Here is a 27,773-nt window from a genome sequence, read left to right on the forward strand (position 1 = left end):
ATGACATTGTCTTTGTAATGACATTAACAGAATTTGAACTATAGTATCAAGATAAATAGTAATATCCAAGGGCTACGAATACATCTGATTTGGATGGAGCAGTAAAGACCTGATTTGTCATTGAACATTTTTCCCTTATGTAGTATTCTTCCTCCTTCTGGAAAGTAATACATTCTTTTATAGGACAGTAAAGGTTTCAAAAAGTATTCTTCAAAAGAAATATTAACCATTGTGGTTGAAAACTGACCAAGTAATTTGCCTAAAACAACATTCCTGTCCAGAAAATGTGGTTTACTTTTTATTGAAAGGATTTTTGCCAAGTATGAGATTGGATACTTTTTTACCACCTGAATTTTGTTATGAAAACAAATGTGATATTCTAAAGACCTATGAAAAAATTTAGTTCTTTCCAACAGTTTCATGTAGGATTTACATATATATATATATATATATATATATATATATATATAATACGTAATAAAGAGCTTCCATTTGAAATTGTAAATATTCTGAAGAAATGTAAACAAAGCTAGTTCTGTAAGTCAAAGCTAGGCTGTGTCAAGTTTTAAACTTAAAATGGGACATTGTTAGTAAGAGTTCCATTCTTTAATATTTACCTCTGGTAATGACACTATTGGTTCAAAATGGATATCTTCATTGTGAACTACTTCTTCATCACTACCATCTTCATCTTCACCAACTTTACTGGTTGACTGTGTTCCGAACACAGCTGCTCCAGTATTTGCCCACTGGAAATTTTTATCTGATGAATAAATTAGGATATTTAAATAGTGGCATCTAATTTTATAAGCTTTTAACCCCCCTCCCATTAATCAATCCCTATAATTTCTAATGATATGACATATACTTTTAGTAAACATGGTGCAAATTATTCTAGCAAGTTCAACTCCGGGAGCGAGCACACTGTACCTTTAGTACTGTTTGTGCTTTGAGATACAAAGATAAGATCATCAGAGCTTTCAGAAAATTTGATAATAAACTACAAAAGAACTTTCAGTAATGAAGTAGTGTTTTAAAAGTACATACCTTGGAATTTTGGACACTTAGCTCAGCTCCAAAGGTAGGTTATTTCATAGAACATTTTATCAAATTAGAAAAGTAACTTTTGAATCTAAAAATATCCTCTCAGAGGCCAAATTTGCTACTTCCAAAGTAGCCAAAGCAGCATAAACACATGTTTATAAACTTCTCTACCTCAACTTCTCCCTGAAGTAACTAGAGTTGCAGCTTAGATTTCTTGGCCAGGTGATAGATGGTAGCACTGGGAGAAGCTCATGGACTCCCAACTATCCTTAACAGGCACTAGCCTGTTGGGGCTGACGACCTCCCTGGTTCCCATGCAGAGAAAAAAAAGAACGTTACTCTCCCTCACACTTTGGAGAAGATGAAAATGACTTCATCCCCATCTCAACCGAGATGGCTTACCCTACCTTAGAGGAAAGAAACACCTCTTAACACTTCATTGCTTGCTGATAAAATCGTGTTAGAAAACTCTATATCCAGTACTAGAAATGTTTAAGAAAGCAAAAATATCACAGATCGTTTAAAAAGTAACTCAGCACCTTGAAGAAAGCACAAAATATCTATAACAATAACTCTAAGCCCAACTTAATGGGGAGAAAAAAAAACTTGAATATTGCAAAAGAATGCTCTGAAAACTAGAAAAGCACAACCTCAGGTTGTGTGGAGGCTTTCTCAGAATAATAACCAAAGATCTAGGATGATACATAGGTTTGGGGCTCAAAAATAACTGGTTCAGGAACTCCCAAGCAGAGAAAAAGGTTTAATTACCCCCAAAACCCTTGAGAGGTATGGGAGAAAATTTCAAAATTCCTCTAAAGCAATGGTTCCTAGTGTTGGGTACATTATTAGAATCACACAGGAGCTTTTGTAAAATACCAATGCCAAAGCCCAATATAACAGGCATTTATAAAAGAAAAGATCTCCCAGGAAATTCGAGTATGAAGTCAAAAGTTGAAAACCACTGATCTGAAGGGACCAGGAGGAAGAATTTTACAGAAAATAGTATGAAGATATGCATGTCAATAATCAGTATTAATTTCACAATAACAGTTCTAGGTAATAGTACCTAGGAGGCTTCCACTGTTTCCAGGCTTAATGAAAACATTACAAAATCTGAAGGAAATATGATAAAATAGTGATCACTGACAAAGACAGGGGATCTCTAAATAGGAACTTATTATTCCTTTAGTTTCCATATTAAATATTACACAACAGACAGAATGATTGATAGACCTATGTGAATAGAACTTCTGGAAGAAAATGAATTAAAAAAAAAAAAGGCAACAACACAAAATGAACAGATTTTTTTAAAAAAGGAATCACCACATTTACAAGAGAAGAGAAAAAAAGATTCCTCTGAGCTTGAAAACAACCAAAACAAAAAGTTTAAGATCAGAGGGGCACCTGGGTTGGCTCAGTCAGTTAAGCATCCGACACTGGCTCAGGTGGTGATCTCATGGTTTTCTGGGTTTGAGCCCCACAGCGGGCTCTGTGCTGACAGCTCAGAGCCTGGAGCCTGCTTTGGATTCTGTGTCTCCCTCTATGTCTGACCTTCCCCCACTCATGTGCTCTCACTCTCTCTCTCTCTCTCTCAAAAATAAACATTTAAATAAAAAGTTTAAGATGAGAAAGGTCCATGCAATGCCAGAAACAAGTAAAAAAAAAAAAATGATGCCCACATTCTGGTGAAATTTATGACCTCTTAAAAAAACATAACTTAGGGGCACCTGGGTGGCTCAGTTGATTAAGCTTCCAACTTCATCTCAGGTCATGATCTCACAATCTGTGGGTTCGAGCTCTGTGTCGGGCTCTGTGCTGACAGCTCAGAGACTGGAGCCTGCTTCAGATTCTGTCTCCCTCTCTCTGCCCCTCCCCTACTCACACTCTGTTTCTCTCTCTCAAAAATAAACAAACATTAAAAAAATTAAAAAAAAAACAACTAATACCTTAAAGTGACAAAAAAATCTAAAAATAAATCAAAAACACACAAAAAAGGAGAACTGATAAAACCAAAAGCTGCTTCTTTGAAAAGACAGCATAAATTCTTGTCAGATCTAAGAACAAAACAAAGTAAGAAATGCAGTTTAACAAAGAGCTTGGTGAATAATCTCACTGAAAAAATGACAAGTGGTGGTGAGGAGTAAATGTCATGAGGTTTGAGCCTTGCCTATTTTACACTTTACTGTATAGTCCAGACGAGAGTACTTTGAAAGGTACACTGAATTACAAGCAACCTAACACATCAATTTTTATTTAACACTTTTTTTGTGGATAATTGTATCCACTATACTGCTTATTATCCTATGACTTCAGGCTACTATACATTAAAACAAAAATAACAGAATTTGACATCAGTAAAGTTATGAATTCCAACACAACATGACAGTAATTTCCAAAAGTTTTATATGTGTTTCCATTGAGTGGTGAATGCTGTAAACCAGTGTAAGCATGAGAGAGGAAAGAATGCTATTCTGCATAACTAAAGGTATTTGGAAAAAAAAAAAATGCTATTCTGAACTAGATAAATCACGTAAGTATATATCTTCAGTAAAATTCATTTACAAATCAAATCAAGTATCTTGTTTAAGAACAATTTAGGTGATGCTATAATCATATATGTAAAAGACATTATAAGAATGAGAAAATAATATGCCAATAAACTCTAAACAATCAAGAAATGTATTATCTTCTGCAAATGATGCCAATATGGACTAAAAATAGAAAAAACATGGAAAAAAGATTGGAGACCCCCACCAATTATAAATTTATCACAATAAATTAGCACAACCCTTATATTCAAATCTGATTAAGGAAAATGGAAAAATAGAAAACTATAAAATCACCTCCTTAAAAAATACAGATGCACAAATCTTAAAATATTAAACAAACCAAACCTAAAAGTATATTTAAAAGAACAATGCACCAAAATCAAGGTAATTCCAAAACTGGAAAAGTGGATCTACATTTCAGAATGGGGAAGACTATCAACAGAATTTATACTGATTAAGAAAAAATTCTTAACGGTTATATTAATAAATGTCTAAAGTAATAGTAAAACATAGAGCCTTTCCTATTAAAACACTAAACAAACTGGAGGGTGTAGAAGAGGGAAGAAATGTCCATCTTAGTTACAATACTGTGGCAAAGAACTAGGTCTTTCAGTTGTGCTTGATTCTATAACATGACCATTAAAATCTCTCCTCCTGATCTTACCTTTAGAACCAAAAGCAAAATCCCCAGAATTACTGGAAGCCAAGTCTGCAAATGACAGCCCTGTGGTACTTCCAAATCCAAATGAAACTGTTTTGCTTTCCACTGGCAAAAGGAAAAGAATAATTTAATATTTCATTTAATATATACTGAATATCAAAGCTTTTCCCAGAACCCAGAGAGAATGGGGATAGACATTCTATACTCCTAAGAGGGTTGGGTGTGGGGTGTGCAACATTTGTCTTCTGGTTATTTCTCTAAAAAAAGTTACAGGGCACCTCGGTGGCTCAGTCAGTTAAGCATCTGACTTCAACTCAGATCATGATCTCACGGTCCGTGAGTTCGAGCCCAGCATCAGGCTCTGTGCTGACAGCTCAGAGCCTGGAGCCTGTTTCAGATTCTGTGTCTCCCTCTCTCTCTCTCTGACCCTCCCTCATTCACGTTGTCTCTCCCTGTCTCAAAAATAAATGTTAAAAAAAAAAAATTTTTTTTTTAATTTAAAAAAGTTACAAAATACACCCAATTCTGAACTATTTCAGTATTATTAAGTTTACAGGTACTATTCTCATTGAACGCTACACCAAAAGCATGACAAAAATCTTTTTAAAAAAACAAGACGTAGATCTATACTAAGCTAGATAATAGAACCATACAGTTTCTTCTTTATAGTCTTCTGTAATCTAAAACTAACATTCATTCACACGTGGGGTTTTAGGAATGATCTGCATAAAGAATGTTTGTGTTCTCTATGCTAAATACTAAGCTCACACAAAAAAAATGCATGTCTTATTTATTTTTGGTCACCAGGAGTTTGGGGATCTTAATTCCAACAATGTGCAGCTACATGATCTCTTGAAGTCCTAAGCCTTACTTTCATCATCTGAAAACATGAAATTTTAGGTCTGATCAAAATGAATGAAATCTTGCCATTTGTAATGATGTGTATGGAGCTAGGGTATATTATACAAAGCAAAATAAGTCAATGAGAGAAAGACAAATACCATATGATTTCACTCATATGTGGTTAAAGAAACAAAACAGATGATCATAGGGGAAGGGGAAAAACAAAGAGACAGAGAAAGGAAGGTAAACCATAAGAGACTCTTCACTACAGGGAACTGAGTGTTGATGGAGGGGATGTGGGCAGGGGATGAGCTAAATGGGTGAAGGGTACTAAGGAGGGCACTTGCAATGAGCACTGGGTATTATATGTTAAGTGATAAATCACTAAATTCTTCTCCTGGAATCAACATTACACTATAGGTTAGCCGACTAGAATTTAAATAAAAATTTGAAACAAAACAAAAAAAATAGTAAGAAACGATTTTAGGTCTGCAGTTACTTCCTCTTCTAGAATATGAAGACTCTCAGGTGTCTATAAATCTAGTAATTGTACATTATTCAAGACTATTTCTGAAATACATTAGGTAATACAGATAAGCAATTATAAAAGAATAGAATTTTAAAAGATTCCCCTCTTCTAAAATCAATGGAAATAAAAAAACGAGGAAAGCATATCAAACATAAGTAACTATAACTGATTAATATAATGTAACAGGTAGAGCAAAATACATTTAAGTATCATAAAAACTTAACAACCCTACTGTACTATCTACAATTACTTCATACATAAATTTTAATATACTTCCGTGATAATATAATTCAAACAATATTCAAATGAAATGATTATCACAAAGAAAATTTCAATGTAAGCAAACTACTGTCATTTATTTTCAGGTAGATAGGTCAGAGTCACAATGCTTCATATTCCTTAATAACTACAACCCTAACAATAAAAATACATGTTTATTATCTTTGTTGGCAAGGCAGTATGATTTTCTGGTTATTATCAGAAATATCTCATGCACCTTTGTACATCTCAAAATTTGTTTTAAGGGAAAAGAGGTTTTAGGACTGACATTTAAAAGCCTATTTTCTCAAACATACAGATGCACCTTATGCAATGCATGCCCTAGAAGGTTTTTGTAAACATTTTATCAAATTTTACCTTGGCTTGTAGAATCTGCATCGTTTTCCTTTCTAGTAGACAAATCTACAGGTTTGTCCACAGTTCCAGAAGAAATTGGTGGTGAACTAATAGATTCGGTAATAAAATCAGGTTCTTCAGATTTACATAAAAATGGTACAGTCACTTTAGTCCCACCAGTATACACACTGTCTGCCAGGCTACTTATTTCCTCATTTTGGGATTTCTGCAAAGAGGAAGTAACAAATAACAATGCCATTAAATACTGACTGACAAAAAGAACCACATACCCTATTTTTTTTTTAAGTTTTTATTTGTTTATTTTGAAAGAGAGTGAGAGAGTGTGCATGCATGAGCAGGGGAGGGCCAGAGAGAGAGGAAGAGGGAGAATCCCAAGCAAGCTCCCTGCTCAGCATACAGCCCCACACAGGGCTCAATCCCCTGACTGTGAGATCATGACCTAAGCCACTATCAAGAGTCAGACCCGTAACTGACTGTGCCAACCAGGCACACCCATGCCCTATTTTGAAAGAAACTGAGGACTTGGGAGTTCTGGACAAAATAGAGTAATAAGCACACTTCGTTATCTCTCCCATTCCACACTCCATCTTATCTTTCCCAATACCTATGACTGAACTGGACTGAAACAGATAAAGCAAGTATAAAAAGTCTCTGAAAGGTGGATGAAAACAGGAGGATTAAGAACCTCCAGACATTAGGGATAATTCAGTGGTGAGAATCATGTGGGGTGTTTCCTGCTCCATAAACCTACATTCCAGCCTGGATGCTAGAGAAGCCCAAAAACTGAAGCTGCCAATGACGGAGATGGAAAATTGTCCCAAGAGAAGCCAGCTCTCCCTGGCCAGGAGGTGGGGGATATTATGAAATGATCCATGCGTTGAACAATCAGAAAAAAAATCTTAAAGAAGCTCTTATAACAATGCTCCAAGATATAAGGACAAATACTCTTAAAACAAATGAAAAGATAAGAAATTCTCAGCAGGGGAAAAAAAAAAAAGAAGGCATAAAGGACCAAGTGGGAATTTTACAACTGAAAAATACAGTAACAGAAAACTCACATGGAACATTTACCAAGAAAGACCCATTCTGGCCCATAAAACACACCTCCACAAATTCAAAAGAACAGAAGTCATACAAAGCATATTCTCAGTCCACAATGGAATTAAACTAGAAATCATTACCAGAAATACAGTTGAAAAAAAATCCCAAATATTTAAGATATTTGGGATTTCCCAGCATACTTTTAAATAATATATGTGTCCAGAGGTCTCTAGGCAAATTAAAAATATTTTTAACTAAATAAATATGAAGGGGAGCCTGGGTGGCTCAGTTAGTTGAGCATCTGACTTCAGCTCAGGTCATGACCTCACGGTTCGTGAGTTCGAGCCCTGTGTTGACAGCTCAGAGCCCGGAGCCTGCTTCAGATTCTGTATCTCCCGCTCTCTCTGCCCATCCTCCACTGATGCTCTATCTCTGTCTCTGTCTCTCTCTCAAAAATAAATAAAAACATTAATAAAACATAAAAAAATAAGTTAAACAATAAATATGAAACTACAACTTATCAAAACTCTTAGAACGCAACAAAAACAAGGAAGGGAAACTTTAAAGTACTGAAGGCATATAATAAAATCTAAAATCAATACATTTCCACCTTAAGACTAGAAAAAGAAAAGCAATATAAACCTAAACAAAGGAGAAGAAATAATGAAAAGTAGAGCAGAAATCAGTAAAACAGGAAATTAACAGGAAAAAAATGAACAAAATCAAACAAAATTGACCTTTTTGAAACAGTCAATAAAAATCAACAAACTTCTAAGCAGGCTAACCAAGAAAACAAGAAAGAAGATTCAAATTATTAATACTAGAAATGAAACAAGAGCTATCACTACTCACTTCTAATTCATGAATATTAAAAGGGTAATAAATTTTAATGAATTTCATGAACAGTGTTATGCCCACAAATTTAAGAACTCAGATGAAACGGACCAATTCCTTGAAAGACAAAACCGACCAAAACTCACACAAGAGTTTTGTCTATTGTGAATAATACTGCTATGATAGCCTAAAACATTTGATACATAGACTGATTTATCTTTTCCTTGTGTTTTGGTACATTAAAAAATAAGGATTTTTTTCATTCGTAGTAATTATTTTTTTATTTGTATTTTTTTAACGTTTATTTATTTTTGAGACAGAGAATGAACGGGGGAGGGTCAGAGAGAGGGGGAGACACAGAATCCGAAACAGGCTCCAGGCTCTGAGCTGTCAGCACAGAGCCTGACGCGGGGCTCAAACTCACGGACCGCGAGATCATGACCTGAGCTGAAGTCAGCCGCTTAACCGAATGAGCCACCCAGGCGCCCCCGTAGTAATTTTTTTATAGAAGTAAAATTCACTTTTTGTTGTGTGTATGTGTGTGTCTATTTTCTAGGAGTTCTTTTACATGTTTGAATTCTTGTAATTCTCACCAGAAACAGGATATGGAATAATTCCAACACCCACCCCCCAAAATTTCCTTCATATTGTCCCTTTGTATTCAAAACCTCTTCTGCCTATATCTTTGGGCAATTCTGTTGTGTTTTCTGTTTCTATATTTTTGCCTTTTCCAGACTAACATATGAATGGAATCCTACAGTATGTAATCTTTGATACTGGCCTTGAATAGGCCTATTATCTATTAAAGAAACAGATAACCTTGAATAGGCCTATTATCTATTAAAGAAAATGTATTATTAATTAATATCCCTCCAGGTCAAATGGTTTCAGTAGTGAGTTCTATCAAACATTTAAGAAAGAAATAATAGCAATTCCTACAATGTCTTCCAGAAAACAGAAGCAGAGGGGACACTTTCTAAAAAAGTACATTAAGCAAAAATTGATAGGAGAAACAGACAAATCTACAATTATGCCTAGCAACAGTCCTCTAATTAAAATGTTAGTCTTATATATGAGACCTGGACAACACAGTATCAACTAGTTTGAGCTAATTAACATTTATAGAACACTCAATGCCAAAAGAGCAGACTATACATTCTTTTCAAGTGTACAACAATCACCAAGACAGCCTTCATTAGGCTTCTAAGAACTAAAATTACTCAAATTATGTTCACAGACAATAATGGAATTAAACTAGAAATCAATAACAGAACAATATTTGGAAAATCACCAAGTATTTGGAAGCAACATACTATCTAACGCATATATAAAAAAGAGTATCTCAAGGAAAATAAATATTTTAATGGAATGAAAGTAAAAATATCACATAGCAACACTTGTTGGATGAAGCTGAACAGTTCCTAGAAAGAAGCTTACAGCATTAAATATTCATGGAAATGAAAAATGGTCTTAAATCAGTCATTTAAAGCTTCCATTTTAAGAAACTAGAAAAAGAGCAAAATAAATTGGAAATGACCTTCAATGGATCAATGAATAAACTGTGGTACATCTACACAATGGACTACTTAGTGGTAGACAGGAACAAACTATTACTACACACAATAACTTGGGACAAATCTCAAGGGCATTATGCTGAGTGAAAAAGGCCAGCATCAAAAATTACATACTGTAGGATTCCATTCATATGTTAGTCTGGAAAAGGCAAAAATATAGAAACAGAAAACACAACAGCAATTGCCCAAAGATATGGGCAGAAAAGGTTATAAATACAAAGGGACAATATGAAGGAAATTTTGGGGGGTGTTGGAATTGTTCCATATCCTGTCTCTGGTGAGAATTACAAGAATTCAAACATATAAAAGAACTCCTAGAAAACAGACACACACATATACACACAACAAAAAGTGAATTTTACTTCTATAAAAAAATTACTACAAATGAAAAAAATCCTTATTTTTTAATGTACCAAAACACAAGGAAAAGATAAATCATTCTATGTGTCAAATGTTTTAGGCTATCATAGCAGTATTATTGACAACAGACAAAAAGTAAAGTAAAAACAACCTAAATGATAATCAACAGATGAATGGATAAATGAAATGTAATATATCCAATACAACAGAGTATTACTCAGCCATAAAAATTAATAAAATGCAGATATACACTACAATGTAGCTATACCTTGAAAACATTAAATGAAAGAAGCCAGACACAAAAGGCCACATATTATCATGACTTATTTATACAAAATGTCCAAAAAATAGGCAAACCTATAGAGACAGAAAGTCCATCAGGGGTAATGGTTTCTTGAGATGGAAGAGCTTGGGCAAAATGGGGAAGGGTGGCGACTGTTAGAGGTTAGAGGTTTTCTTCTTGGGGTGGTGAAACTGTTCAAAATTCACTGTGGTAACGGTTGCATAACCATGTGAATATACTAAAAACTACTGAACTGTACGCTCTAAAATGGATGGGGTGCACAATATGTGAATTATATCACAATAAACGTTACCCCAAATAAGTAGCCTAGAATTGCTTGGGTGAGAGGAATTGTTTTAATTCAGCTGCTAATGCCTTACAGTCCTTGAATGGAAAACTCCACACAGACAAGTCAGATTACTTCTGTTTTGTTCATTACCGTATACCCAATCGTCAGCACAGTGCTAGCTCAACGATAAACATTTATAGAGTACACATAACCATTTTATGCAAGGGATGCATATCTAAGATGAATTAGACTGAGTGTCACAGTAGGAACAATGCATTCTGAGAGAGTATAAATTTACATCCATTATAGCATATTAGCTTTAATGGTTTTTGGTTTTCTATTTCATGTCTGTATCAAAGGGTGCTTGCTCTCCTGAAATTTTATAATTTATTGTGCCATTTTTTTCAACCTTTATAAAGGTTTATCACATTTAACTTTAGTACCCAAAGTATTTTTGAACAGCCAGTAGTACTGCTATTTAATGAACATTGTGATAATTATAGGATTATTTTATTAAGTTATGACAATAATGAATGTTTTAAAATAACACAAGTCACCTCAAATAAGATATTTCAACTCCTATAAAAGCATGTTTCACAAAATACTGACAAAAGATACCAAATTCTTGTGTACCAGCTAAAGTGGCACCACAAGGTGGAAAATAAGAATAAATGATGTATAATTCAGTGTGTACATCAGTGCTGAAATTATTTTTCAGTTTAATTTTTTTTTTTTTTTTAGTTTATTTACTTATTTTTGAGAGAGAGAAAGTATGAGTGGGGTCAGGGGGCGAGAGAGAGGGAAAGAGAGAGAATTCCAAGCAGGCTCTACACTGGTAGCACAGAGCTGATGCGGGGCTTGAACCCACGAACCATAAGATCATGATCTGAGCCAAAATCGGATGCTTAACTGACTGAGCCACCCAGGCGCCCCTTAAATTTTAAAATACATTTTAAATCAGTAACTTTAAGTTTTGCACACAAGAGGCCATATTTAAATCATACTGTTTAAATTTGCATAATCTAAATTTATATTAATATGACTACTGCATTTGCTGAATAAATACGTGATAAAGCCTCTAGCAGTTAGTAATTAGAGTAACAGCTATTAAATACTGTGTATGCCCAGTAAGTCCAGGGAAACTGTTGAGTGATTTGAAATACACCTTAAATGGAACACTCAGTAAGGCCACTGCTGCAAAAACTTCAGATTTCCACAAATAAATCTATCTGGTTGTAAATGAGAACATGATTAGCATTACATCAGCTGATGGCCATTAATTGTATGTGTACTGATAGATTAAGTTTAAACCTACACATCCTAGGTGGTCAGCTAGACTGCTCAGAGTCAATGAAGAGCAATAAATTTCTTACAGACTAAGACCATGTGTTACAACACATCTCTCTCTAGCCATATATCCTTTAAATAAACCACCACATTCATAACTAATTCCAGAACTCTACTTCATCTTAATCATCTAAGAATAAAAACAAACCATCAAAAAACAGTGTTACTTGAGGGGGAAAGGAACATTCTGAATAGATGTCAATATTAGATTATGAACAAATTAACTAGACAGAGATCTTGTCTTCTAGTTTCTGTGGAATACAAATTAAGATACCAAGGTGTTGATACCTATTAAAATTATCACTACTTTTAAGCTAAGAAAGTAAACAAATCAAGGGGCACCGGGGTGGCTCAGCTGATTAAGCGTCCGACTTCAGCTCAGGTCATGATCTCACCGTTTGTGGGTTCAAGCCCCACATCGGGCTCTCTGACAGCTCAGAGCCTGGAGCCTGCTTTGGATTCTGTGTCCCCCTCCCTCTCTACCCCTCCCCCACTTGTGCTGTCTCTTCTCTCTCTCAAAAATAAATACATGTTAAAAAAAATTTTTAAAAAGAAAGTAATCAAATCATGAAATTTACAAAGCAAGGTATAGGCCACCTTGCTAAGTCTCAAATGCCATTGAAACTGAGTCTCAAATGCCACTTCCTATCCACTCCGCCCACCACAAAATGAGCTAACTTACATGAAAAATTAACTACTTAATATCATTCTTGGTATTATGATAAACATTCTTAAGAATATCTGCACAGTCCATCTCTCCCATCCCTGCAAAAATCCAACATATACACAGGAGAGAAACTTTAAGTCCTCTCTGTAGAACAACATTCCTCCTTCTCTGGCCAAAGCTGATTGGTAAATGCCTAATCCATTTGCTATCCACAACACATTATTACCATTTGGTAAGAATATTCTAATCTACTGCATCAACAATGGCAACTCAACCAGAAGGAAAACAATGGAGATGCTCTTACTTGAGAGTCCTGAACTTTTTGTAACTCTGATTGAAAGTCTTCCCCATTTCCATTGTCCTCATCAGTATCACTGCAGACTCCACAAAAAAATGTAGGTGGAAGCTTTAATGTATCTGCTTTTGCCTTCTCTTCAACTGTTGGTTTCTTTTCCCAAATAATAACACATTCTTTTTCATTATCTGAAAATCCCACACAACACAAGCAAAAGAAAGTTAGAAGTCCAACTACTCTCCAAGAATTGTCCTCCATATAATCTACAGATTACAGACCCAGATAGCAATACCTATGAATGCTAATGGAGAACAAGGATCACCAGGAAAACAATGTTTTACACTTCATATTATTTTCAAATATTTTAAATTGCCACAGGCATATCACATAAGTAAATCTGATAATCATAAAAATGATCAGATTAGAAAATGCCTTTTCTTTTTATGTTTACTCATTTTTGAGAGAGAGAGCATGAGCGGGAGAGGGGCAGACAAAGAGGAGGACAGGGGATCCGAAGTGGGCTCTGCGCTGATAGAGGTGAGCCAGATACAGGGCTTGAACTCACAAACCATGAGATCATGACTTGGGCTGAAGTTGAAGTTGGACGTTTGACTGACTGAGGCACCCAGGCGCCCTAAAGATTCCTTTTAAACAGAAGATTTTTAAAAAACATTTTAACTAGTAATTTTAATTTAACATACCTGCTAGCTTTTCTTCTAATGGTCTACATTTTTCTGAGTCATCCAGATATAATTTTCCATTAAGTTTCTTGACAGCTGTTTCAAAATCTTCATCTTAAAGTATAATTGATTTTATTAAACAAAAAGAATTTCTAGTAAGTTTTAGGAATTTTCCCAGCCATAAATCTAGAAATTATCCTCCAATTTCATACTTTCCCTCACCCCCCACCCCCACTGAAAGAGCACCCAGTTTTGCCAATTCTATATTCCTAATGCCTCTCCTGTCATCACAGAAATTTCATTCAGGGTCTCCTCTGAGCTGCTTTACTATCATTCTGGCTCATCTTCCTATCTCCATGTCCCACAACCCGATTCTCTATCTCACTAACTCAACTGATCCTGCTGAAACTCTTTCTGAACATGCAAACTCCCCTGCTGAAAAACTCTACTGTGGCTCACAAAGTTTTCCATAATCAGACCCCTATCTGCCTCATCACTCTCTCATCCCTCTAAGTGTATAGGGAAATTAGGATTCTTTTCAATTCTCTCAAAATACCTGCTCTGCTCACAGTAGTCATCCAAAACATCCTTACTTAAAAAATGCAGTTGTTTCAATCATTACATCCATTGACTATTTACACACACACTGAGGATAAACATCTACCTATAAGGACAGGAGTTATGGGCTCTAAGAGGCAGGCTTAAACAATTTAAACATTACTAAAATTAGCACAGACAGAATGCTTTTAAAATAACAAAAGATTTACCATCCTCTTCTTCTTCACTAATATAATCTGGTTTATTCTTATAGCAGAAGAAAGTTGGAGGAAGTTTAAGTTTGCTTGCAAGAGCTTTTTGTTCAGGGGTCGGGGTTAACTCATACACAATGAGAACATCATCATCTGAGGGAGAATCTTCAGGCTTTTCCTTCTCTTTTGCTATAAAACAGGTCAAAAAAATTATAAAGACTGGGAGTTAAGTAGGTATTAACATCAATATTCTAACTGAAAATAAAACCACGCCACTTATCTTTAGGTTCAACACATAAACTTTGATGTGGACAGAGCTCTGTAGAGAATTAGAAGCCTGATTTAACATTCCATCAAAAATCCTTAGTGAATATAGAATCCATTAAAACCAAAAAAACTGCTTTTACTTACTGATCGTTGAAAAAAAAATTGCCATTACTGGCTATAATTTTAAAAGGTATTTAAATAATGCTGCCATAACCGTATTTGGCATATAAACAATAGCTGAGCAAAATATCCATGCATTTTAAACAACTGAAAAAACTTAACGTAAATCATGAGCAAGGATTAGTATGAATATGAAATTAATGCAAAAGCTAACCATGATTAGTTACTACAGGGAAAGTTAACAATTGCCAAGGATGGCAGGTGTTCAGAGTTACATCCAGTTTTGTGTATTTCCAAGCATGATAATAGATAAAACCAAATTAAAACAGTTATCCTAGGGGTAACACTATAAAAAACTAACACAAATTTTTATAGCTGAAAAAAAGGAAGAATAAAGGGATTCTTCATACAATATACTCTGGTCTATAAAGAAGAGTATTTAGCAAAAGGAATGGGTAAAGCAAATCATGAGGCATGCTATGTACCAACTGGTGCTGTCTGATATGGTAGCCTAGCCACACGTGGCTATTAAACACTTGAAATGTGGCCATTCCAAACTGAGTTGTGCTCCAAGTAGAACAATACACACTGGATTTTAAAGACTTAGCACACACACACACACACACAAAAAAAAATCTTTTTTTTTTATGATTAGAACTTGAAATGGTATTTCAGATATAGTCTGTATAGATTGTTAAAATTAATTTCATCTCCTTTGTTTTTGCACCTGTTTCTTCTTATTCTATTTTTTAATGTGGATATTAGAAAATTCTAAATTATATACACAGGTCATATTTGACCTGATCTAGAGAATTAGAACCCTATTACAATGTTAAACTTGCCTTTTACTCTCTTTAATTAGAAAAACATAGTATGACTAATGTAGGATACAGATTCTTACTCCAATTCTGTTATTAACTGGTAAAGACAATTTGAGCATTTCAGACAGCCCGCTGTGCCTCAGTTTCCTCAGGTCTGAACTCTCCATCTCTAAGATCCTTTGGGACTATGACATTCTTGGACTTGAAACAGAATAAAGCTTTCTGTCCTGCAGTAGTATACTGACAAATTTGCTCGAGTCAAGGATTAACCTAGGTCCCGCAGACTGTGCATGCAAATATATGTCATTTACAGGAAAAAGTCCACACTCTTCAATAATTTCTCAAAGAATACATCCTCAAGAAAAGCTTAAGGGCTGCTTTAGCTAGTGATGTGATTGGTATACTTAAAAATTGAGGGGCGCCTGGGTGGCTCAATCGATTAAGCACCCAACTCTCGATTTCAGCTCAGGTCATGATCTCATGGTTCATAAGTTCAAGCCCCACATCGGGCTCTGCGCTGACAGCATGGAGCCTGCTTCTCTCTCCCAGCTTCTTTCTCGGCCCCTCTGCCACTCGTGAGCGTGCATTCTCTCTCTCTCTCAAAAAAATAAACATTAAGGGGCGCCTGGGTGGCTCAGTTGGTTAAACGTCTGACTTCAGACTAGGTCATGACATCGCCATTCCCAAGTTCAAGCCCCACATTGGGCTCTGTGCTGACAGCTCAGAGCCTGGAGCCTGTTTCAGATTCTTTGTCTCCCTCTCTTTCTCTGCCCCTCCCCCACTCATGCTCTGTCTCTCTCTCTCTCTCTCTAAAAAAATAATATAAACATATAAATAAACAAACAAACATTATTAAAAAAAGAGGGGCACCTGGGTGGCTCAGTAGGTTGAGTACCTGACTCTTGATTTAGGCTCAGCTCATGATTTCAGTTCATGAAATCAAGCCCCACACTGGGATCTACACTGACAGTGTGGAGCCTGCTTGGGATTCTCTCTCCCCCCTCTCTCTGCTCCTCCCTCACTCATGCTCTCCTTCCCCCTCTCCCTCTCTCTCTCTCTCTCAAAATAAATAAACAAACTTAAAATAAAAATTGAAGGCCCCCCAAAATCAAGGACTGTCACTTTACCATTGAACATATTTGGGTTACTCAAGATATGTTATTAGATACTGATAACGGGTTTTCAATTCCCTAACCTTGCTCTTAAGGTCTTCAACAGATCCCCCACTTCCTATTATTCCACTCTAATACCAACACTTTTATAACATACTAGCATTTAATGGTGGCTGTTAAAAATGAAGTCTACTTTCAAATATGATATTTTTCTAAACCCTGTCTAAAAGGATAGCCTTAAAAGGAAACCCTGTTCCATGTGTATACATGCTGCCATCACATGTTTGGATACTGGAAACATTACTTACTGGCTAAAGATAAATGTTAGAGAAAACACAGGTCTTCATTAAGCACAGCTGAAAATGACAGATAATGAAGTACAAAGCAGTGAAAGGTAAAGACCGTATGGATCTACCTCAAAATAATGCTTTGCAATAGTGAGAAAACAGGACATCCAAGTACATTAAAAAACAAAAAACAAAAAAACAGCATTAAAGGGTGTTACACACCCCTAGTCAAAAAGTACTTGTTTAAACACACATTCTTTAACATGCACACTGTGTGTTAAATACTTAATTTCATACAGCCAGTTACTATGCTAAGGACTACCAGCTGCTTAAAAAAACAAAAAACAAAAAAACAACTGATGTCATCTCATACCGAGAATGCTAGCTCTATACCTTTGTTCTCAAGCTGTGAGGAAGGGATGCTGGTCCAAAAAGCCATTGGATTAGATTTAAAAAGGCTAAAATTAAATCCTAGAAAATAAAGAGTATTTCATTTTTGACATTTTGAGAATCAAAGTCAATGTGATTTTAAAATATAAAAAGCCAGAATACCTCAATTTATACCAATTTGGGGCTGTGTTACATATTTATTTATCTTGGTAATTTCATTCTTTACTCTTTTAATAATAGCAGCAAGGCTTCCTTACATAACTTATAAACATCTCAGTACCATGTTTTTTGAGTGACAAGAGAATAATATGTTGAATAATGGACACTTAAAAAAATCAGACTCGAGGTAATACTCATGATTCAAGTACATGAGTCACTAAACTTTGGTACTGTATTAGGTTCTTGTTCTCTGCACTAAGCATGATATAAGTATCTTCCAGTTACTCAGATCTCCTAAATAACTTACACACACACACACACACACACACACACACACACACACACACCTTCTTTTGCTGTTTAAACACAGGGAAACAGATTTAGGGAGAAAAAAAATCTGCACCAATATTTTTTCACTATTCACAAAGCTATTATAACCCAACTTTTACTAAAATGTTAGTATCCTACCAAAAAGTATATGCATCAAGCAAAATATTTACAAATTAATGGAAAAAAAATTCTGTTTATACCAAAGACTAAGCGCTTACCTTTTTCTGGTGTTTTAAATGTGTAATTAGTTGAGGACTCTTCTTTTGGAAAAGCAGCAAAAAGATTTTTGACTTTGCCATCTGAAGACTGTTTGCTATCTGAATTCTTCGTCTCTTCGCAATTAGGTTCCACTTTTCTTTCAGATTCACTCTGGACTACTGAACTGGCATCACTACTGTTATTTTTCAAAGGTGCATTAAAACTAAACCCAAACAAAGACCCAGTGGCTGAACTGTTGCCAAATGCAAATGGTTTTGATTTTTCGCTACTAAAAATACTTTTAACAGACTCCGAACCAAATACAAACTTTGGAGGAGAAACTACTGCTTTTGTTGTTGTTTCAGATGTGCTAGATGCTTCTCCAACTTCTGAAGTTGCATCTGCTGTGTCATCACCCTGAATTAAATCTGTCCTCTCTCTTGTGGTCTCTTCTAATACAGCTACAGCAATTTTGCCACATGGTGACTCTCTGGGAGTGGCTGAACGAGAAACATGAGGGGTTATCAAAGAATCTTTTTCTTGGGCTATTTTTGCTTCATCAAATATTTTCTTAAACGAATCTGCAACATCCTGTAGTTTAAAACGGACAGCTAAATGTTCTACTTTTCTTTCTCCATCTGCAAAATCACAGGCAGTCCACACCCACACTCGTTCTGTCCCTTTCATATTTTGCAAAGTCATGTCTGGAGTTATTCTGTGATTGGCACAAAGTTTTAATACCTGGTCCCTTCTCATCACTATGCGAACTTGCTTATTATCATAATTCTGTAAAATCTTTATATCACCAATGCCTCTTTCTTTCCACTGACCAACATCTTTATCATACCTATAGAGTTTTGCTCTGTGACTAAAAACAACTTGTTCATTTTCCTCACCACTGGACACTTCCACTAGATCAGGTAAAGGTACGACAGGTTCAAAGTACTGTCCATCTCTCTCTTCTTCTTGAGTAACATCAGATTCTTCATCAGTGCCAACTGAGGTTCCACTCTGATTCAACTTGGCAGGAGATTTAGATGGACTCAAAGCAGATTTAAAACTGAAGTTAAATCCTGTTGTTGACTCACCAAAGCGGAAGAGATTTTTCCTCACAGGGCTACTTGCCAATGGAGAAGCATGTACTGAACTACTACTCACACTATCATCCAAAGCATCTTCCCTTAAATCATAGTTGTCCCACTCCAGTGTGGGCCCCGTGTTTTCGGGGTTTGGCTTGTTAGTTGTATCAGAGGCACTGGCAGCACCACCATCAGAGCTCTCATTCTCTCCATCAGTGACTTTTGTTTGATCATTTGTCAAAAAAGTTTTGAAATCTTTTAATCCACTCTTCATTTCTTCCGCTCTCTGGATTAACTTGGCAGCTCTGCCAGTGTCTACAAGTTTATGAGGAGTTTGAAGTGGTATATCTAATAGAAGTCGCTGGCATTCCTCAAATTTCTGCTTGAATTCTTCAGCCAGCTCTGGTGTTTTAAATTTTGCTGCCAGCTGCTCTAGTTTGGCATCACCATCAGAAAAATCGCTCGCTAACCACATCCATGCTCTATCAGACCCAGAGAGAGGCTTCAGGTTCATTGTAGTTGTTATCCAATGGTTGGCACATACTTTCAGTACCTGCTCTCTTCGCATTAGCATTCGCAGCTTGCCATTGACTTCATTCTTGAGAATTTTTAGGTTCCCCAGACCCCTTTCTTTCCACTGACTTATCTCAGCATCAAATCTAAATAATTTTACCCGCTGTGAATAAAGAACTTTTTCATCTTCTTCTCCTGTTACAAGTTCCACTTTTTCAGGCATCTGAACCACTGGTTCAAAATGGATGTCATCACTGTCCTCGGTTCTATAGGCATCATCATCTTTCTCAAGGTCAGCAGAAGTGTCAGCTTTATCAGCCATTTTACTGCTTTGTGATGAGAATAATTTTTCTCCCGCACCTGAAAATCCCTTGAAATTAGGATCTTTTTTGCCAAACTGAAATCCTTCTCCTGAAGTTGATTTTGCAAGATCTGCAAAGGTAAATGTGCTACCAGTTTGACCAAAAATCACACCATTACCATTCTTCTGATTACTGATATCCTGAGCCTGAACACCAGTGTCATTTTCAAGGGGCTTTTCATTCTTCTTCTCTTGATTTCCAGGCTCCTGAATGCCAAATTTAAACCCATCAGCAGACACAGGGACAGAAAAACTAAATCCTTCTTTTGTTGACTTAGGATCTGTATTAGAAGAACCCTGAAATGTAAATGAAGGTGTACTTTCTTGATCTACATGCCCAAATTTAAATCCTTGTTCTGTAGTACCAAATTTAAAAGCTTTTTCTGAAAAATTACTTTTAAATCCTGTTCCAACCTGACTTCCAGAAGAATCATTTAACTTAGTCTTTGAGCCCAGTGTGAAGGCTGAAGGAGCTTCTGCAATATGTTTATGAGTTGGTTTAGAGGAATTACAAGCCACACATTTCAAGGAAGAACTCTCATTTTGCACAGAGCAAACACTACAATCCCACTGTCCTTCCTTCTTGGTGAACATTCCTTCAAATCCACTCTTCGGAGCTTTGCTGGTCTCTGAAGTACTAAACTTAAAAGAGGCAGGTGTTGGAACAGCAGAGGTGGGTTGACTCGGTTTACCCGGATTCTGACAAGCAACACATACTGTAGCATTTGCTTCATTTCGTACTAAGCAGAAATTGCAATCCCACTGTCCTTCCTTCTTAGCAAACATGTCCTCAAATCCACTCTTCGGGGTTTTACTTGTCTCTGAAGTTCCAAACTTAAAAGAAGCAGATGCTGGAACAGAAGACGTAGGTAAACTCTGTTTTCTTGGATTCTGACAAGCAGTACACTTTGTAGAACTTCCTTCATTTTGTACAAAGCACACACTGCAATCCCACTGTCCTTCCTTCGTAGAAAAAGCAGACCTGAAATCACTGTTAACAGACTTTGAAAGATCTCCTTGGCCAAATTTAAAGGAAGCTTGCTGAACAAATGAAGATCCACTTTTGTTGGCAGACTTTGCATTCTGGCATGCAATGCACCTAGATATAGTAGGTTCATTTCTTACTAAGCAAATGCTACAATCCCAGTGACCTTCTTTCTTTGGAGTCATCGGTGCAAATCTATCTGGAGTATTTTCTGGGCCAGTTGTAAGAGCAGAAACAGTTTCAACTAATGGCGGACCAAGGAAATCTTTCCTGTTTGGGTTTAGATTCTGGCATGACACACATTTCTTAGCAGTTGCAGCATTCTTTAATGAGCAGCTATTACAATGCCACCAAGACCCTTCTTTCTTTGCCATCTGAAATTCAAAATTCATGTTTCCAGCATCAGATTTGCAAATATCTTTGTTATCATGACTTGTGGGTTCTTTTGTAATTCTCAGAGACTGATTTGTGGTTGAGGCTACATTTGCTCCTAAGGCTTTTAAAATGCTCTGGGCCTCTTCAAATTTGCACTTAAAAAGTGCTGCTTCCTCAGGAGTTTTGAATCTAATAGCAAGTTGTTCTGGCTTGGGCAACTCATCTGCATAATCAAGAGCATGCCACACAAAAGATCTGTCGGAGCCAGCATTTGGCGTCAGTTTCATATCTGGACTGATGTAATGATTTGCACAGATTTTCAGTACTTGCTCTCGTCTCATTAGAAGGCGAATTTTACCAGATGTTTTATGTCTTAGGATTTTTACATTGCCAATTCCACGTTCCTTCCATTCTTTGGATTCTGCATCAAAACGAAATAATTTTGCACGGTTGCAAAAGAATTCTTCTTCATCTTCCTCACCAGTTTTTACTTCAATCTTATCAGGAAGAGGTACCACAGGCTCAAAGTGAGGGCCATCATCATCATCATCACCATGGGCACTTCCTCCATCTGTTTCATGACTCTTGTTGGCCAGCTCTGGCACAGGTGTTCCAAATACTGATTTCCCTGGACCGTGGAAAGTAAACATGTCATCACTTCGACGAAAACCAGAATTTTTTTGCTGATTTGGACCCATGTTTTCAGTAAATGAAATTCCAGGCACATTTTTACTTCCGAAATTGAACGTATTTCGAGGTCCAATGGTTTGACTAGCTTTTGGTCCACTGTAGCTGTCTCCTTGCAAAGGTTTATCTGAAGTTAGGAGACCTAAAAGACTTTCATTATTATTGTAAGCTGTAGAAGGGGGCTGTGTCACAACCTGGGGTGAAGAAAAGGTAAAGTCACCATCATTTGACTTGAAATTTGAGTTAAATTTAAAAGGAGTTGGCTGTGTTGTATGTGCGGGTGCCGTCAAAGATGGTCTTATTCCTTCACCTGGCACAGGCTGAACAAAATTAGTTTTTCCAAATTCTATAACCTTAGATTCTGCAGATCTTGAAGCATGAGCTGCAACTGGGGGTTTTGTGAAATAACCTGGTTCTGGCAAAGGTGGATTTGTGCTTGTTTGTTGAACATTGTAATTAAAGTAATCATCACCCCTGGGTGATAGAATTCCTGTTGCAGGAGACTCAAAACGCAACGGAGGACCATACATCTCTTGAGAGAACATACAAGCAGATGAGCTTTGGACTGGTGGTGTGTGCATCTGTTGGGAATAGGCATATATGTGTTGTTGAGGTGGAAGCCTATTCATGCCATAAACTGGACCCTAAAAGAAAAAAAAAGTTAAAATTTTTTGTAGGTTGTCTACAAAATTACAGATAACTAGATGCAAACCAATTCTCACAAACCACAAATATGAGCATTATAAGGTAAAAATATCATTAGGGTATGTAGCACATCATCAAGAGAAGACAACATTACTTACAAAGATACTTACAGTTATACTCCTTTCTTTAATAAAAACTGTCTTAACTAATGACGGAATCTTAAAAATCCAATTCTACAATAAATGCACAGAATAAATTTCTTCATTCCTAAATAATGTGTAAAATGATGTTAACAATAATGATGATGATGATGGAGACTAACATTTATCAAGCATTTACTAATGTGCCAACTGGGCACTATTCTAAGCACTTAATATAGTATCTCATTTTAATATCCTCAAAAACCCTATGAATTAAGGGATTATTATCCTCATTTTACATATGAGGCAACTAATGCATAGAGAGATTTAAAAACTTGCCCAAGGTCACAAGCGAGCAGAAAGCCAAGGTCTAAATGCACCCAAGCCATCTGTCTTCAAAGCTTTATAATTCAACTATGGTTGTAATACTGGGTGTTAATCGACACCTACATAGCCACTTTAGGCCTGAAATACTTACCACATAGTGGTTCAGCAAGGCCATTCTAGTCCTATTTCCGCCAAAACAAAATGATGAAGGACCCATCATCACCACCACCACCACCATCACCACTACCACTACCACCACCACCACCACCACCCCATTTAGAAAATATTGTAAATGTTCACACTCATTGTAACATAAAAATAAGATGAGTAGGAAGCATAAATTCTGTATCTGGAGAGAAATTTAAAATATCTGTATCTTATGGGACATATAAGTCTTAATGCTGAACTACTTCTTGAATTTCTTTGAAGGAAGCCTGAACAATTAAAAAGGAGATATTTATAAATGTATAAATTATTCCTTTGTTACCTTTGTGGGAGTAACATTAGCTGCTGGTCTGAGAAGATACTGGGAATTATATGCTGGTGACTGACTATAATATACTGAAGGGCCAGTAGTTGCAACTAAAAAAAAAAAAAAAAAAAAGAAAAGAAAAGAAAGAAAACAGTTAAAAAAGTCTATACTATAGTTAAGACTACCTAGGCAAGAACTATAAATTACAAAAGCAATAGAAATCAAAGAAAGATTTAACTATAGATTTTTAAAAATTTCTATACATCAAAATATACCATAAAGAATACCAAATGACAAACTAGGAAAAACCCCTAAATATGACACATGAGGAATAAGAGAGCAGCACCACAGTGGTCAACAAGAACAAGCCCCTCACAACAAGCACCAAAAAAGGAGCAAGAAGAAAGTGTTTGATCCGTTTTCTAAGGAAGATTGGTAGGATATGAAAGCACAGTCTACGTTCAACATCAGAAATATTGGGAACACACTAGTCACAGGAAGGATTTAAGGAACTAAAATATACATCTGATGGCCCCAGGGCCACATTTTTAAAGTGAGACTTAAAAATATGCAGAATGACAAGACTGCATTTTATAAACTGAAGCTGAAAATGTTCCAGTCAAAAATCACCTGATAAATTCATGGAAAGAATCTCACAAGTAACACAAAATGTGTTCCTTTGCTTAAAAAAAAAAAAAAAAAAAAAAAAAAAAGGCACATCATGACTGACACTCATGCTGATGTCCAAACTATTTGCTCCACCTGTTTTGTATGAGTTTCATCAGGAAACCAACACCTAGAAGACATTCATGTTCATGGCAAAGCCACCACAATCATTTGTTTGATCTGTTTTATGAAAGTTTTATCAGAGAACAAAACCTAAAGACCATTTATGCCTTGACATGGAAGAAATGGAAATCGTGATCCAAGAGGTGCTAAACAACTGATTCTAGAAAGCCCTGAAAAAGACCTGAAAAAGACTAGCCAGTCTATTTATCTTCTCTTTATAGGGATTAGAACAGTAAAACTTGCTAAAGAAGCTCGTTTGAATTTGGAAAACTAATGGACTGCCTGGTAAAGATGGTTATTTTAGAAACACTCTGGGGGAGAAAAAAGAAACAGAACACAGAACAAGTTGATGGATATGACCCAAGAATCATAAAGTCTGAAATTTAACTAGTGACTTTATCAGTAACTAGTGACTCTTAATAGTGAACAAATAATTAAAGTTCTTATAAACCTACTAAAAATAATCTAGTAGAAAAAAAGCACCAAACAAACAGATAATTCAGGAAATATAAAAGATTATAAAGTGTTGAACGTGCCCAGTAAAAATGAAAACATTTTTGTTTTAAAAATTGGTGGTTTTTAGAAACTGGTAATAATTAACACTAAGCAAGAATGCAATGAGGTAGGCACTATCAGATATTGGTGATAACAGTATAAACTGGCATAGCTTTTCCAGAAGGCAATTTCCCAACACAGAAGTATTTTTTAAATACCCTAACAATCCTAAGAATATGTTCACAGCATTATTTCTAACAGCAAACTGGAAATAATAAAGAAATAAAATTTGTAGTACTTCCACATGATGGGATACCTTGTATTCATTAACAGTATTTTCAAAAAATATTTAAGAAAAATGCTCAGAACTCTAATATTTAAAAAACAGATTACTCATCTACATATAAGACAAAAATGATAAAAATATCACTAAAAATTCTTTATGTAAACAAAGAGAAAGAACCAGAAGGAAATGCTCCAAAATGTTAATAGCACTCTTTGTGGTACAGTTAGTTTTTAGTTTATTTACACAGTTCAGTACTTCATTTCCTATAAGCTTATTAATCACTCTTTTTTAATTATCTTATTTAAAAAGACAAGAACTATCTTGGTATATTTTTACTGTTATTAAGAAAAACAAAATCTATAAACACAAGAACGGCAAATGGGGGACTTGAGCTCTCCACCTTGTAGGGCCACAAAACTGCTTTGTGACCTTGTCAATGAGGTGTTTGGGGTCTCCATTTTTCTCAATTGTAAAATGAGGATGTGCTGCTTCTACACATTTCATAGGGTAATTGCAAGAATAAAATGAGACAATGTGAATGTTATGTTTAACAACCAGAAGACCTTTTATGTCTGTACATAGAAGAAATGGAAATTGTGACTCAAAAGCTGCTAAATGATCAATTCCACACAGCACTCAAAAAGCACTAGAAAAGGCTAGCCAGTTTACTTATCTTCTCTATGCAAGGCTCTATACAGTGCACAAGGTTTTTAAGTGAGCAGTGTTTGAACTCTTGACATCTCATGTATTTACCTATGACTTGTGACATTTAGTAAGTGTGACTTTACAAAGATTTCCTTCCTATTATTTTTCCTGCATTTAGAAGACACTGTCACACGAGGACAGTGAGGCTGCCTTCAATATGGCCCTATGGACCATCACATAAATGTGCTCATCTAAACTGGAACACACTATTCTAAATCATCCCTGGTTAAAAAACAATGGGGGGGAGGGTACTATTACCATTTCAGAATCTATCTCATTTTAAAAAAAACATTTTTATCATTTCTGGTGGTCTGTGGGCAACATAATCATACTGGTGAGTGGCTTTAAAGTGAGACCACTGAAGTTTAAACTCTGGCTCTACCAATAATTAGCTGTACAATAATGGATAAATTGCCTAACCTTTCTAAACCCACTTCCTCAACTATAAAAATAGGATTCATAATGGTAGCTACCATTCTGGTTATTATGATTAAATAAAATTACATGCGCAAAGCACTTTTGCACACAGACAACCCACAGGAACACCCTTGGTTCATTGTTTACTAAATACTCTAAAGTAAATGCCTAATATCCACACATATACAAATGCTCACATAATCATGTGAGGCAAAGTCTCATCTCCACATTTGAAACACACAAAACGGCTCAAGAGGTCAGTTCTAGAGACCACAACTTCAAATTCCAATATGGTCCAGCTCCCCCTCCTTCCTTTGTATAACCAACCACTGTATTTCAAAATAAACAAGATTTCCTATGAATGTCATACATCTAAGTATATCATCAAAGTAATTCCTGAAGAGGTTTTAATTAGCCATCTCTTAATGCACAACAACATCAGGTAACATTTCCCAATTATAAGAAATTGTTCTATCTCAGTCTCAGCTTCTCTGAGGTATGTATGGAGGGGTTCTTTCAGTCTTTATATACACAGGATCATAGAAAGCTTGTTTTGTTTCTACTTGGAGTTATGAAAAATCTCAGTAATACCATACACAGCTTAAGAAACATATAAGCAGACATATATAAACATGTATATAAACAAATGTATATAGACAAGGTGAGTTCACAAGTTATCTATGTAAAGGAGGGGGAAGTACAGTGATTTTACTAAAAACTGGAATTATCCAGTTGCCAACTAACCTGTTAGTGGAGCCCCATGAAAAGTCTGTGATCCCTGATATCCATCAGGCACTGAATCTGGTCCATAATTCTCTGTAGGCCAACGATGAGGGGACCCTGAGTTACTGCTATTTAGTTTCAACTCCTGCATTTCTTTCTGTTGGAAGAAAGAAAACAACCGTAAGCAATTTTATCATGCCAGAAACAGTGCTAGAGCAAACACATATTTTAAATGTAAATACCCGATGATGCTTTTTTAGAGTTTTTATATTCCAGTAAGATCTGAGTACCAGGTACTGATTTAAGAAAATCATCCTTAATTTGTTAAAACTTATTTGTTCCCATTCTTTCATTCCTTAGTACCATTACCTAATGCATTCGAGGTTAGTTAGAGTTAGCTATCACCTAAACAACTGATAACCTCCTAGATGGCCTCATCTCCATTTCCTTTCCACACTTACCTAAATTAATCTTTCTAAAGTTGAGTTCTAGCCAAGACACTTCCTTGTTCAAAAATACAAGTACCTATAAATTACACTTCTCTGATATTCTTGGTCCTCAGAAGTACTGTCCCAACCGTCCTTCCACCGCCTCCTTTCCACAATGCTTTCCTCTCCAGTCCATCTGGGCTACTCAATTTTCCAAATTACCTCCCACCACTAGCTTTCTGCTTACGCACATCTGATGTAACAAAACACTACAAATCCTT

The 27,773-nt window shown here is 35.9% G+C and overlaps 1 protein-coding gene across 4 annotated transcripts in view; it reads right to left on the reverse strand.

Annotated features, from left to right (window-relative positions):
* The window catches only part of RANBP2 (RAN binding protein 2), an 82,040-nt gene that overhangs the window by 2,640 nt on the left and 51,627 nt on the right, over nt 1-27,773 (reverse strand). Inside the window, exons 18-27 of one of the 4 annotated variants that reach the window (XM_043604763.1) lie at nt 27,086-27,221; nt 23,665-23,759; nt 18,086-22,709; nt 17,382-17,459; nt 14,400-14,570; nt 13,654-13,746; nt 12,962-13,140; nt 6,263-6,467; nt 4,258-4,359; nt 618-763 (exon numbers count right to left, since the gene is read on the reverse strand). In XM_043604763.1, coding sequence (XP_043460698.1) covers nt 618-763; nt 4,258-4,359; nt 6,263-6,467; nt 12,962-13,140; nt 13,654-13,746; nt 14,400-14,570; nt 17,382-17,459; nt 18,086-22,709; nt 23,665-23,759; nt 27,086-27,221 — 5,829 coding nt within the window. Of the gene's footprint in view, nt 1-617; nt 764-4,257; nt 4,360-6,262; nt 6,468-12,961; nt 13,141-13,653; nt 13,747-14,399; nt 14,571-17,381; nt 17,460-18,085; nt 22,710-23,664; nt 23,760-27,085; nt 27,222-27,773 lie in introns of those variants that run through there. The other 3 variants (XM_043604764.1, XM_043604766.1, XM_043604765.1) reach the window with 3 other exon arrangements.

Source organism: Prionailurus bengalensis, chromosome A3, assembly GCF_016509475.1.
Source record: "Prionailurus bengalensis isolate Pbe53 chromosome A3, Fcat_Pben_1.1_paternal_pri, whole genome shotgun sequence".
In the NCBI taxonomy this organism is placed as follows: Eukaryota; Metazoa; Chordata; class Mammalia; order Carnivora; family Felidae; genus Prionailurus; species Prionailurus bengalensis.